This window comes from Ochotona princeps, chromosome 8 (genome assembly GCF_030435755.1).
Source record: "Ochotona princeps isolate mOchPri1 chromosome 8, mOchPri1.hap1, whole genome shotgun sequence".
NCBI classification, from domain to species: Eukaryota; Metazoa; Chordata; class Mammalia; order Lagomorpha; family Ochotonidae; genus Ochotona; species Ochotona princeps.
Window position 1 is genome coordinate 25750394 of NC_080839.1, and position 14750 is coordinate 25765143.

The 14750-nt window shown below is 45.3% G+C and overlaps 1 protein-coding gene across 1 annotated transcript; it reads left to right on the forward strand.

The window, feature by feature from the left end:
- Nucleotides 1-103: 103 nt before the first annotated feature.
- On the forward strand, nt 104-13681 carry TPRKB (TP53RK binding protein). The gene is made up of 5 exons (XM_004590667.3): nt 104-163; nt 4708-4880; nt 5951-6073; nt 12360-12536; nt 13351-13681. Exons 2-5 carry the CDS (start codon nt 4740-4742, stop codon nt 13435-13437), a joined length of 528 nt encoding a protein of 175 aa, XP_004590724.2. The 5' UTR covers nt 104-163; nt 4708-4739; the 3' UTR covers nt 13438-13681.
- Nucleotides 13682-14750: the final 1069 nt, after the last annotated feature.

A 14750-nucleotide genomic window follows, 5' to 3' on the forward strand; every position in this document is an offset into this window, starting at 1 on the left:
ACTGGGATTTAGGAGGAAGGATGAGACGGCGGCGGCTGGAATCCGAGCCCCGGGAGGCTTCCCGGAAGCGGGCTCGAGGAGACCGGGGATTGGTCGGCATTTCCGGAAGTGGCGGCATTTGTTTCCCAGGGAGAGGTCTTCGGGGCCGGACTAGCGAGCGCGGGTGAGTTGAGCCTAGGAGCTGGTGAACGGGGCGACGGGGGAGGGCGCTGGGGCGGGGGGAGGCGCTGTGCTGAGGTGGGGAAGGTGCTGAGGCGGGGGAGGGCTCTGAGGTGGGGAAGGTGCTGAGGCGGGGGAGGGCTCTGAGGTGGGGAAGGTGCTGAGGCGGGGGAGGGCTCTGAGGTGGGGAAGGTGCTGATGCGGGGGAGGGCTCTGAGGTGGGGAAGGTGCTGAGGCGGGGGAGGGCTCTGAGGTGGGGAAGGTGCTGAGGTGGGGAAGGTGCTGAGGCGGGGGAGGGCTCTGAGGTGGGGAAGGTGCTGAGGCGGGGGAGGGCTCTGAGGTGGGGAAGGTGCTGAGGCGGGGGAGGGCGCCGGGGCTGGGGAGGGCGCTGAGGTGGGGAAGGGTGCTGAAGCGGGGCGGCCCCTTAGTGTCGCGGGGTGGGGAGCTGTGCTTCCCACGGTAGACTGTGACCCAGCGCCGAGCGCACGTCACCGGGCGGCGAGGAAGGGACCTAGGGCGGAGAGGAGGTGCTGGCGGGCCGAGCCGTCCCTCCCCAGAGGGGGCAGCGGGGCGGCCAGACCCCTCTCTGACTTGGGGCTTCCTTCCGCACAGCGAGTTCGGACAGGACAGTGGGGGTGGATTCCAGGAGGCCTTTGGGAGTTGGCAGCAGTGCGTTCCGGAGAGGAGTGCATGAAAGGGCCACAAGAGTGTTAACTGAGCAGCAACCCAGAACCTGAGGAATTACGCGTGCGATTTGAGAGGACAGGTCAGCCTGCCCTTGCCAGTGCTGGTAGCATAGTGCCACATTCTGCTTGCGTCCTTAAGTGGTTTCTCTCTGCTCTCAGAGTTCGGAGACCCAGCCAGCCTTAAAGAACGTTTTCCAAGTATTTTTCTGGTCTTAAGATTTTTTTTTCCTTCCTAATTTTATGTATTCTTTTTGTGTGCAAAATGAGTACATAAAGTCTGAGTGCTCCACCGAACACCCTCATCCAGTCTCATCACTTCTGAAAGACCCTGCCTCTCAAGCCATAATCAGATAAAGCTTCTGTCTTTGTCCTTTAACATTAGACTTTGAGGTCCAAGCCTTTAACATGTGCTTTGGAGAACAACAAACCAAATCCAAAGCATAGCATCATTATACTGACTCAAGCTGCTAGGCTGCTGTTCCCGCTGATGAGCATATGAGACAGGGTTGAGGGACCCGTCACGGTAGCCTAGTAGCTAAAGTCCTCACACGCTTCAGGATCCCACGCGGGTGCCAGTTTCTGTCCTGGCTGCTCCACTTCCCAACCAGTTCCCTGCCTGTGGCCTGGGAAAGCAGTTGAGGATGGCCCAAAGGCTTGAGACCTGGCACCCACATAGGAGACCCAGAAGAAGCTCCTGGCTCCTGGCCTTGGATCGGCTCAGCTTTGGCTATTGTGGCCACATGGGGCTTAAATCACTGGATAGACAATCCTCTCTGTCTCTTCTCTTGGTAAATTTGCATTTCCAATAATAAGTAAATACATAAATAAAAAAGAGCCAGGGCAGTTTGGACTGGGATAAGTAAGCTACAGCATCCATGGGTGGGCATGAGAGCCCAATGGGATGCAGCACATTCTAATACACGCAAAAACTGGGACTGGGGACAGGCATGGTGGGGGTTACTGGAGATTGCCCCCAACTAGGTGGCAGCACCTCCTTGTGTGTATGAGGACCTGGGCTGTGGCAGGCTAGGCTGGCACCAGCCACAGCACACATCAGTTCCTGTGAGAGATGGGGCTGGGAGCAGAACTGACCAGGCAGCTGCGTCCACCACTGTGTGTGTTGGTACAGCTGACAGACCAAACCTTACCCTGCAAGAGTCAAGTCTAAGGTCACCCCAGGCAAAGTTTCTTGAACTGTCTGACTAGATGGTTAGACTCAAACACTGAGAATATATGTGGTCTGATCTGGAGTGCTTGTATTGGGGCTGGGCCTCCTCAGTAGCTGATGCCTGTGCAGTGGTCAGCATGTGCACATGCACACAGGGAATGTGATGGCCAGGTTACCTGGGCCAGTGAACGATGTCAGGTGCCTCACTGGAGGACAGAAGGTAGAACAGGATGCCACATGTTCCTGGATCTGTAGATGCACACTGAAATGGGGTTGGTTAGTAGACCTTGGAAATATTTTCTCAACCTGGTGCAACAAAGCCAATGACATCTCAGAACACTCTCCCCACATTGGAGTCTCCAAGGGATCATCACACAACCATGCCCCCATCCTTGGGTGCTGATGTTTGACAACAGGGAAAGGTAACTTCCTTTCCCCCTCCTGTGGACACACACAAAAAAAACTGAAACTGTCCTACCCACCTTCCTCCATAACTTAACCCTCCCCACCCTAATTGGAGACCCACATGGGATTGCATCCCTGTCAACTAGGTAAACAATGTTTTAAACAAAAATTTTTAAGATTTTTTTTTTTTTATTGGAAAGGCAGGTATACAGATAGAAAGATCTTCCTGGTTCACTCCCCAGGTAACTATAACAACTGGAGGTGAGCTGATCAAAAGCCAGGAGCCAGGAGCTTTTTCCTGGTCTCCCACGTGTGTGCAGGGTCTCAAGGTTTTGGGCCATTCTTGACTGCTTTCCCAGGCCCTAGACAGGGAACTGGATGGGAAGTGCAGGAGCTGGGATTAGAACTGCAACCCATATGGGATCCTGGGCGAGGACTTTAGCCACTAGGCTAGCATGCCAGGCCCCCTAATTTTTTTTAACAACATTTATTTATCTGAAAGGTATGCTTACAGAGAGAGCTCTTCCATCTGCTGACCCACACCCTAAGGGGCTGCATCAGCCCATGTTGGGTCAACCTGTAGCCAGGAGCCACAAACTCCATTTGAGTCGCACCTGGGTTGGCAGGAGCCCAAATACTTGGGCTGTTTCTGTTGCTTTCCTAGACTCATTTGGAGGGAGCTGTATTAGAGGTCGAGCAGCCAGTACTTGAACCAGTGCCCACAGGGGATGTCAGCATCTCAGGTGACAGGTTATCCTAATGTGCCACAACACTGGTCCCTCAAACTCTTTTATGCTTTCAAAAATGTCTTTTTGGGGTCAGTACTCTAGTGTAGTAGGTTAAGCCACTGCACACAACACTGGAATCCCATATGGACACCAGTTTTTGTCCTGTCTGTTCCACTTCTGATCCAGCTCCCTGCTATGGACCTAGGAGAGAAGCAGCAGATGATGGTTCAAGTGCTTGGGTTCCTGCCATCTGTTATCTTTGCTGACCACCTGAGAAAGAAAATACCAGCCAAGTACAAACAGGCCTTTATTATGCCCCTGTGGTGGAGGAATGAACCGGAGAAGAGAGGACCACAAGTGGGTAGCAGAGACAAAGGTTTTATACCCCCTCTGACATGAGTGCCGGCATCAGCCCTGCTTGGGTCCTGATAGGACAAGGAATGTTGGCCTTGTCCACCATTGGCCTGTAAGTGGCCTTGGCTGCCTTCAGGACATGCCAGAGCTCTGGCTGAGGTCACTGTGGTGTCCACCCACTTCCTGTAGCTGTGGTAAGCATCACCACCCATATGGGAAATGCAGAAGAAAATCCTGGCTACTGGCCTCAACATGATCCAGCCCTGGCCATTGCTGTCATTTGGAGAGTGAACTAATTCATGAAAGATTCCTTTCTCTGTAACTGTGCTTTTCAAATAAGTCTTAAACAGAACAGGGCCTGGTACAGTAGCCTAGTGGCTGAATGCTTGCCTTGCCTGTGCCAGTTTGTGTCTTGGCTGCCCCATATCCCGTCCTTCTCTCTGCCTGTGACCTGGGAAAGCAGTCGAGGATGGCCCAAAGCCTTGGGACTTAATAAAAGGGGAGACCCAGAAGAAGCTCCTGGCTCCTGGCTTTGGATTAGCTCAGCTTTGCCTTTGTGGGCACTTGAGGTGTAAGCCAGCAGACAGATCTTTTTGTCTGTGTCTCTGCGTATCTGCCTTTCCAATAAAAATAAGTAAATATGCATTGTAACAAATATATTTTTTAAAAAGGCAAGTAAAATGTCTTCGTTTATATCCTGTTACTATCTTTTTATGCCTGTATCTGAGGAAGTGCCTATGTATTATTGATTCTGTAATAATTTTGCCCTTTCTCTCTGCCAAGTGTAAATTTTTGGGTCATGTGTGATACTCTAATTTTGTATTCTTTTGTTTGTTTGTTAACATTTGTGTCCAGGTCTTGCTAAAATAGAGTGGTGAACCAGAGAGTCACCAAGACTGGAAGAGGAAGGTTTCATTTATACCGAAAGAGTCCTCCTGCCCCTCTCTCTTCCCCTAGTCTGCCTCAGCTGGCTGGGCAGAGGCTGTTGGTTCCTTGGGCCTGCTTCCAGGGGAGACGGGAACTAGGAATAGCTCAGCAGGCTTAGGCAGACAGCAACTTGGAAGGTTGTGCAGTGTACCTTGGGAATAGATTTTTTTCCTGATAATCCTATGCTGTCATTAATGCTGTTATTTATTTGTTGGCAGAGATATTGGGTTGTTAGGAAGTAAATTACAACATTAGTAAAAGAAATCTGTTGCTCTTTTAGGTTTTGTGAGTGGAGTCCTGCTTATCTAGGACATGCAGTTAACACATCAGCTGGACCTGTTTCCTGAATGTAGGGTGACCCTTCTGTTATTTAAAGAAGTAAAAAATGCTGGAGACTTGAGGAACAAAGCCATGGAAGGCTCCATAGAAGGCTCACTGATAAACCCTGCAGTGGTAAGTGCAGAGTGGGAGAAGGAATGCACCAGACTAGGCGTTTCAGACAGTGCTGCTTTTCTTTTTCTTGATGGCGCAGGTTAACGTAAAACTTCAGTGTCCAACTCAGGCTTAAAATTCAGTCCCAAAGTCAACCGTGAATGCAAGCAGAAGCACCAGGTCTTGCCCTAGGCAATGGGAAAGGTGGTCTCACTGACCCCGGGAAAGGAGCCACGGACTCCAGCTTGTTATCTGTGAGATTCAGGTTCCCAGGAGGATGACACCTGTAGGATCCCGGAACAGTGGTTCAGATCACTTGGCTGTGACTGTATCGCAGCCCTGCCCCTTACTGCAGCTCTGAACATGTCCCAGGCAGCCTGGCTAGCACTGACTTCATTCCGGGGGTTGTGGTAAGGCGGTGGTTATTCTGACTCACTCTTCCCAAAAACCCTGTCAAATGAGTGCCCATATTTTCTGCCTCTAACAGGTAAAACTTGGCCAGTTTCCCTGGGCAGCAGAGTGGTAATCAGAACCATGTCCTTACATACCTCAGTTTCCTCAGCTGCTGCATATGAATAGTATCAATTTCGCTTGATCTTAGCCAAAAGGCCGAGAAGTGATAGCAGTATCAATTTCATTGGGTAGTTTTGAGGATTAAAGAGGATACAGCTAAAAAGTTTTAGAATGTGTCTTTCTGATAATGTTAGCTCTCAGTAAATGTAATTTTAAGCATTCTTACTACTTGTTTGCTGTTCTGTACTTTTTTTATGATTGCCCAGACTCTTGATATGATAGGGCTTATTTATTTATTTTTAGATGATGTTAACATAATTGATTAAAATGGGGTGGGTCAAGGGTTAGGGAAAAGTGGGTGTGGTATTTGCTTCCAAATTTTCTGTTTCTCCTTTCTGTTTCAGGGGCGGGGGAGTGTGGGATAAAGGGAGAAGCCCTACCCAGCCTTCCAGATATAGTAATTTTGAAAATATAGTCCACAAAAATACTGATGAAATAAAGTAGCCTGGCACTGGTGTGACTCTGGGATGAGGTCAGTGTCAGAATCCCTGCATGATAATCCCTGTTCTCTCCGGTAGATTGTCGATCCATTCCAGATACTTGTGGCAGCGAACAAAGCCGTTCACCTCTACAAACTGGGAAAAATGAAGACAAGGACGCTATCTACAGAAGTTATTTTCAACCTTTCCCCAAATAACAATGTAAGGTGGCATTTACTGTTTCCTTTGACCTTGTCCCATTCATCTCTGGATCCCTGTGTTGGGTTGGCACCTGGGTTCCTGCAAACCAGTGTTAGGAGTAAACCAGAATAACCGTGAAGCTAGCTCTGGGCAGAGATGAGGTTGAAGTAGCTCTCTTACTAGGTGAGTCAGCCTGGCAGTCAGTTGGCCTGTGAGGACACAGAAATTTAGCTAAGTTAAAGTGTGGCAAGTTTTGTCTATCCCTTAAAAAAAAAAAAAAAAAAGATTTATTTTTATTGGAAAGGCAGATTTACAGAGAGGAGAAACAGAGAGATCTACTATCTGCTCGTTCACTCCCCTACTGACTGCAACCACCAGAGCTTAATCGATCTGAAGCCAGGAGCCAGGAGTTACTTGTGGATCTCGCACGTAGGTGCAGGGGTCCCAAGGGTTTGAGCCATCCTCTACTGCTTTCCCAAACCATTGGCAGGGAGCTGAAAGGGATGTGAAGCAGCTGGGACATGATCCGGTGCCCCTATGGGATACCATTGCTTTGAAAGGGGAGAATTAGCCAATCACCCTCCCATCTTAACAAACAGGATTGGGAAGATCCTGCAAGTATTTCTTTTCTTTAAGAAACTGGGTGAACACCTCAGATGAGATGTGACACAAGGCCATTAGATGGATTAGAAGGTCCATGTTTTGCTCTCCCTGTGAACCTCATGTCTTTCTTGTGTACCAGGCACTTTCTGATCATATGGGCCTCAGTCTTTTTATTTGTTTATTTATTTATTTTTTAAGATTTATCTTTATTGGAAAGTCAGATTTACAGAGTGAAGGACAGAAAGGTCTTCCATCTGCTGATTCACTCCCCAAGTAGCTGCAACGGCTAGAGCTCAGCTGATTTGAAGCCAGGAACCAGGAGCTTCCTCTGGGTCTGCCGTGTAGGTGCAGAGTCCCAAGGCTTTGAGCCATCCTCAACTGCTTTCCCAGGCCACAAGCTGAGAGGTGGAAGGGAAATGCAGCAGCCGGAATAGGAACTGGCACCCATGTGGGATACCTGGTATGCAGGGCAGGGACTTGAGCTGCTAGGCTACCATGCCGGACCCATGCCCAAATATTTCTTTTTTTTTTTATTTTAAATGTTTTTATTATTATTATTATCATTTTATCATACAATTCCATAGGCCCTGGGATTTCCGCCATCCGCTCCTCAATTCCTTCCCTGCTGACCGAGTTCCCCTATATTATTACTATAGTATAGTTCTTCATACACAGTCATATGTGCATCATTGCAGGCATGGACAGTGGCAGAGTCCAGCATCCTATTGTCAGTATATAGTAAACAGTTTCATTGCGAGTCCATCTTTGTCTGGAAGTAGAGATGCATACTGCATTGTATCCTCACATCTGTATGATAGTCTCCATTACAGTTACCATATATCCCCTTAAATGAAAAGCCATAAAACTAAATCAACAGGAAGAAAAACAAGAAATTAACAACACCATGAAGTTAAAGAACATGCTACTGAATGACTAATGTGTCACTGAAGAAATGAAAAAGGAAATCAAGAATCTTTTTTTTTAAGATTTATTTATTTTTATTGGAATTCAGATACACAGAGAGGAGGAGAGACTGAAAGCAAGATCCTGCACCCAATGATTCACTCCCCAAGTGAGCCGCAACGGGCCGATGCGTGCCGATGCAATGCCGGGGCCAGAAACCTCCCTCCAGGTCTTCCATGTGGATGCAGGGTCCCAATGCTCCAAGCCATCCTCAACTGCTTTCCCAGGCCACAAGCAGGGAGCTGGATAGGAAGTGGAGCAGCCGGGATTAGAACCGGTGCCCATATGTGATGCTGGCACATCCAAGGCGAGTACCTTAACCACTATGCTGCTGTGCCAGGCCCAATAATCTTCTTAAGAAAATAATGCTACTGTATAATCTATGAGTCATTGAATAATTTAATCAGAAGAAAGTGTTTTGAAGAGATGAAACTAACAAAAACATGAAAAACTACATGAGATACAGTTTCCGCTGATCTTTGTTGGTAAAATGTGTCTCCTGCAGGCAACAAATACATGAGTTTTGCTTTTTTAATCCAGTCTACTAATCTATGACATTTGATTGATGAGCTTAAGTCATTTGCATTCAGGTTTAATACGAATGGGTGGTAGTTTGGTCCTGTCATTTTAACAATGGTTTGTTCATTGATTTAGTCTTCTCTTGATATTTTACTGGGGTGTTCTTCTCATTTGCCTGTGGTTTTGGTGGGCGCTATTCTTTTTCTCTGTGAAGAGAACATCTTTAAATATCATTTGTAGGGCAGGTTTGGAAGAGACATACTCTTTTAACTTTTCTTTATTGTGGAAGAATTTTATTTCATTTTCAAAGACAAAGGAAAATTTTGTGTGGTCCTGGGCTGACAATTTTTTTCTTTTAGAATCTGGAATATGTTGCTCCATTCTCTTCTGGCTTGTAGTTTCCTGTGAGAGGTCTCTTGTGCGTTTAATTGGCATTCCTTTATATGTCAGTTGATTTCTGTGTGTGTGTGTGCAGATTTAAGGATTCTTTCCTTATGTTCCATTGAGGAGAACTTGATGATCATGTGTCGTGGTGAAGATCGGTTTTGTTCAACCCTGTTGGAAGTTCTGTGCCCCTTCTGGATGTTGTTTCTCAATTCTTTCTCTAGATTAGGGAGATTTTCCTTTATTATTTCATTGAATACACTTTTAATCCCAGCTTCTCTTTCTGCACCTTCTGGGACTTCCATAACTCTTATATTTGGCCTCTTAATAGTGTCTTTCAATTCTTGAATACTTTTTTTTGGCCTGATCAGCTCTGCTTCCAGCCTTTTGTTTGTTTTCCCCTGGTGGCAGGAAATATCTTCCAATTCTTAGATTCTTTCTTCTGCTTGCTTCATTCTATTTTGGAAACTCTCCACTATACTTTTAATTTGCTCTGTTGTGGTCTTCATTTCTGATCTATCAGCTTTCATTTGATTCATTTCCTGTGTGACATATTCCTTAAGTTGCTTCTACTCCTGTATCATGTGCTTCTCATTGTTGATAAGAAGGTTTATAACAAGTGTTTTGAATTCTGTATCCTCCATTTTTTTTCGATGTCTTCCTCAGTTATCTCTGAGGTTGGCAAAGGGTTTTGTTCCTTTGTAGGGGAGTCTTCAGTAATATTCGTTCTGTCTCTGTCTCTTCTTTGGCTCTTTGTCATTGTGCTTCTGGTTATCAGATTCTTCTCCTTGGGGCAGGTTTCTAAGCTGTGTAATCCACAGGTCTACAGTTCAGTTTTACTTATTGCAGTTGGTACACGGCTCTTTGTTTGCAGTCACTTATGCCACACTCTCCAGCGAATTCCAGGTCTGGGTTCTTAGTTAGATTTCCACCTTGGTCTCTGTAGGCCCAGCTCTTGGCTCACCAGTCTGCTCCTCCTGTGATACTGTTCTGAGGCTGCACCATTGTCTATAACCTTTCTCCCAGTTCAGGTTTGAGCAGGTTACAGGATTATGGAGCCGCTAGATGTCCTATGTAGCTAGTTTGTGGATAGTGATCTTGCTAGAACCTGTTGGCTGTTAGGTCTGAGGGCCACACAGACCTGTTTTGACCTGTACAATGCCACAGTTGTTATTATTTTCCTTGTTGCTGGTGGAGTTCCAGCTGCCACTGCCATTTAGATCGCTGCTTGCTGAATACCGCTGGGGTATTAGTCACTGCAACACCACACTGTTGCGTTTGCTGCTTTTCTGTGTCAGTCTCCAGGTACCCCTTTGCTGTTGTTCTGTCCTCTCCTGTTTCCTGGAATATGCCCTCTCTGCTTCTTACTGGCTAATGTTTCTCCATCTGTTTAAATGTATTCTTACCTTATTCCACCACCATGATTCTTTTTTGGGCCTCAGCATCTTTATCTTCCCTCTAGGTCCTCACCCCCTAGATTTGAGACTTCAAAGTAGAGGCATAATGTGATACACAAGTGAGGAAGAGTTTTACTTAAATGTGGTGAACATGGTCTGTCCCACACATACAAATATGTCTCATGGGCCTACCGCTGTAGCCTGGTGGCCAAAGTCCTTTCCTTGCATGTGCAGGATCCCACATGGGTTCCAGTTCGTGTTTCGGCTGCTGTACTTCCCATCCACCTCTCTACTTGTGGCCTGGAAAAGTAGTTGAGGATGACCCAAAGCCTTAGGACCCTGCACCCATGTGGGAAACAGGAAGAAACTCCTGGCTTCTAGCTTCAGATCAGCTCAGCTCTGGACATTGCGGTCACTTCCTCTCTGTATATCTGAGTTTCCAATAAAAATAAAATAAATCTAAGAAAGAGAGAGACAGAGAAAGCCAGATAACGATCAAGGGGTAAAGAAGGCTCCTCCCTTACCAGGCTCTTTCTCGTGGTAGGTGTGGTGCCGTAATTAAATAAACCAATTGGGGCCCGGTGGTGTGGCCTAGCGGCTAAAAGTCCTCGCCTTGAACGCACCGGGATTCCATATGGGCGCTGGTTCTAATCCCAGCAGCTCCACTTCCCATCCAGCTCCCTGCTTGTGGCCTGGGAAAGCAGTTGAGGACGGCCCAATACATTGGGACCCTGCATCCACGTGGGAGACCCAGAAGAGGTTCCTGGTTCCCGGCTTCGGATCGGCACAGCACCAGCCGTTGCGGCTCACTTGGGGAGTGAATCATCGGATGAAAGATCTTCCTCTCTGTCTCTCCTCCTCTCTGTATATCTGACTTTGTAATAAAAATAAATAAATCTTTAAAAATAAATAAATAAATAAACCAATTGGGTTTGGTTAGTGTGAGGTTTCTGTAAATTTTATGGAACATCCCATTCCATGTGGACCATGATGAGACACAAGTGCATCCTGGTAATGTCAGTCTAATAGCTTGACAGGTGAGGAGTGAAGCTGCAGGGCTAGTAAAAGTTCCAGGTCACGTGTTTCTAACTCCTGCCTAGTTACGCCATATTACTGGCGTGTAAAGCAGAACCATAACATGTGGCTACTCACACACCTACTACATAGGAAGAGTTTGTGGCTTGAAATGCAATAATGGTTTCTCCATAAGCTATCAAACTACGTCATCCACATGTAACATATGCAAAAATGAGTGAGATTATGGTGATGAAGTCTTGCTATTATTGCTGCTATTAATAATGCAGCCAAGCATTAATAGCATCAAGAGAAAAATTAGGAAGTCTGTGACATGATTAATTACAGCATTTATAAAATGCAATGGCCACAGCTTGGTAATACAGTTCCTCTGCAACCTGAAATAAAATTTACCAAATTAATTATTTGAGGCTATTTGAAGTAATTCAGGAAACTATTCAAGAAACATGGAACTTGTTCCTGTTCCATTCCCAGGGACAGGAAATGCAAGTATATTCTTTTTTTTTTTTTTTTTTTAGATTTATTCATTTTATTACAGCCAGATATACACAGAGGAGGAGAGACAGAGAGGAAGATCTTCCGTCCGATGATTCACTCCCCAAGTGAGCCGCAACGGGCCGATGCGCGCCGATCCGATGCCGGGAACCTGGAACCTCTTCCGGGTCTCCCACGCGGGTGCAGGGTCCCAATGCATTGGGCCGTCCTCGACTGCTTTCCCAGGCCACAAGCAGGGAGCTGGATGGGAAGTGGAGCTGCTGGGATTAGAACCGGCGCCCATATGGGATCCCGGGGCTTTCAAGGTGAGGACTTTAGCCGCTAGACCACGCCGCCGGGCCCAATGCAAGTATATTCTTGAGGAAAGGTAGACAAATGAGACAGTAGTTAAGGTGACCTGCAACCAGAGACATAAGGGGCTATGGAGTTGATCCAGGTGTGTGGAAAGAAGCCATTCACCCTAAAGTAAGGGTACAGTGGAGAGGGGCATCCAGACTGGATCCTGAAGCACCCCAATCAGCAGGCAAGCTGTGAGGAGGGGGTGATCAGACAGAGGATGGCAAAACAAACATAATCTGACAGCATCTCCAAGTAGTCCTGAACAGCAAGAAGGCAGGAGCGCATGGCTCAAAGGTGACTTGGGAGCCTGGAGGTTGGGTGTTTATGTGAAGTGCCAAGGAAGCTGGGCTTGATTCCTCAGAAACCATGTCAGCTATGAGCATGGAGTGTTTTATAGAAACAACATAGCAGTGGCTGGTGGAAAGGGACAGGTGATGGGGAAGCCAAGCCAATAGAACTGTTCAAATGTGAAAAAGAGCAACCATGACCAAGGAGGAAGGCACATCAGGAGATGTTTCAGATACAGGAAATACTGATTCATGATCTGGTGGAATTTTATTTTATTTTTCTAGATTTCAGAAGCTTTGAAAAAATTTGGCATCTCAGCAAATGATACATCAATTCTCATTGTTTACATTGAGGAGGGAGAAAAACAAATACATCAAGAATACCTAATATCACAAGTAGATGGTCAGCAGGTTTCTCTGGAAGATCTTCCTGAAATAACGAATATTCCAGAAGTCAAAAAGGTTTGTAGAACTCTATTATTATACAGAGTGTGACAGACAAGGAATGTTTCCATTGCTGTTTGTTAATCAGCAGTGCTCCTATTTGGGGTATTCTTGGAACTTTTAAAAAATGTTCATGCTTTTAGGAGATGTAGGTTTATGTAAAATAAAATCAGAAACTTAGTAGATATTTGGTACAATGGTTAAAGCATGCTTGGGATGCCTGCATGCAGTATCAGAGGTCCTGGATGTACTTTCCGGCTCCTCTTCTAGTTCAGCTTCCTGCTAGGATGCACCTGGGGAGGCAGAGGCTGATGACTCAACTGCTCGGATCCCTGCAATGCATGTGGGAGACTCAGACTGAGATCTGGGTTCTTGGCTCCATCCTGGCCTAGCGTGAGCTCTTACAGGCATTTGGAGAGAGAAGATGCTTCCCGTGCAGACCCCTTCCACTCCCAACCCTGTCTACTTTTTAAAATAAAATGATAAAATTTTAAAAAATTAAAGAGATACCTTTAAGTATCAAGCTTGCGTCGTGCCTTAATGAGGTAAAATAAATAACTACAGAATAACATTAATGTCTAGATGGATGCTTTTAAAATTGATGCAGATTTGGTTTGTATGTCCAGAGAATTTTTTTATGTTTATAATTTCAGTTTAAAGGAAGTATTAAATTTAAGTCATCAGTTGCTATCGAGTTTAGATATTTTAATCATGTTTGTAATTTGCAACATTTACATAATGAATAAGTAAGTAATTTCACTTAACATGTCTATATAATGAGCATAGTGTATGAACATATCAGCAAGTCATAATATGACTTTCATCTTTACAGATATATAAACTATCCTCACAAGAAGAAAATCTTGGGACATTATTGGACGGTATCATTTGTAGAATGTCAACAAAAGATGTTTTATGAAATATCAGAGATAGTAACAGAATTTTTCAACATAAAGGCAGTACTGATTTTCCTTTCTGAATTATAAATTTAATATATATTCATTGTGTACATTTTTAAAGCACAGAATGGTACAGAGAGAAAATAAAGGCCACTTATTGTTTTGGAAGATATTCATTGTTATTACTTGCTGCTGCCGTCTAGTTTTCTGTTTCTATTCAAGTGCATATTATTTTTATAAAATTGGAAAACAAAATTGCAGTCACTTGTTGAAGCCATGCAGCGTACTTCTGTCCCTCATTTCACACCCTTCCTCATGCTACACACTGTCTGAAGCCTGTGGATCCTGGTTCAGGGTGTTCTACATGTCTGCATGTAGGAGTTCATCTACTCCCATCAGCAACACTAAGAGGTAAGTTCTGGTTAAGTTTAATTATTATGATTATTCTTTAAAAAACAACTACCTAAATGAATTATTTATAAAATTATGTTGGTGTATATATAATGTATAAATAATGCCATGAAGGAATAGGGAGTGAATGGAGGCATATTAGAGCAAAGGTTTGTATACTGTGGAAATTATGTTAATAATTAAACCAAAGTGGAATATTTTAAAATGCTGGTTGTAGTTGCCTGGGTAACCAATAAGAAAACAACTTAAAATATATGTAAAGAAACAAGGGACTTAAAATGGCCCTCCAGAAAGGGCCCGATGTGGTAGCTGGCTGAAGTCCTTGCTTTGCACACGCAGGACCCTATATAGGGTCACATGCCAGCTGCTCCACTTCCCATCCAGCTCCCTGCTTGTGGCCTGGGAAAGCAGTGGAGGATGGCCCAAAGCCTTTGGACCCTGCATGTGCCTGGGAGACCCAGAAGAAGCTCCTGGCTCCCAACTTCAGATCGGCTCAGCTCTGGCCGTTTCGACCACTTGGGGAGTGAATCAGCAGATGGAAGATCTTTCTCTCTGTATCTGCTTTCTCTCTGTATGTCTGACTTTCCAAAAAAATAAATAAATCTTTTTAAAAAATGGCATTCCAGTAAATACCAATTTAATAATTAAAAAAAAAGGTAGTAATGACGTTAGTAGAACAAAGGTCACTAGACAGAAAAGTGCAAAATGGCAGAAATAAATCCTACCTTAGTTATCAGATTAAGTGTAAATGGACTAAACTATGCTGTTTGAAGACAGTTACATGTGTTGTTTACAGGGAACATATTTTAGATACAGAGAAAAAAATAGAAGAATACAAGATTGGGGACCAATCAGGTGGTGGTGTTTACTAATCTTCCACCTGCAGTGGTGGGATCCCTTATGGGCACCGATTTGTGTCCCA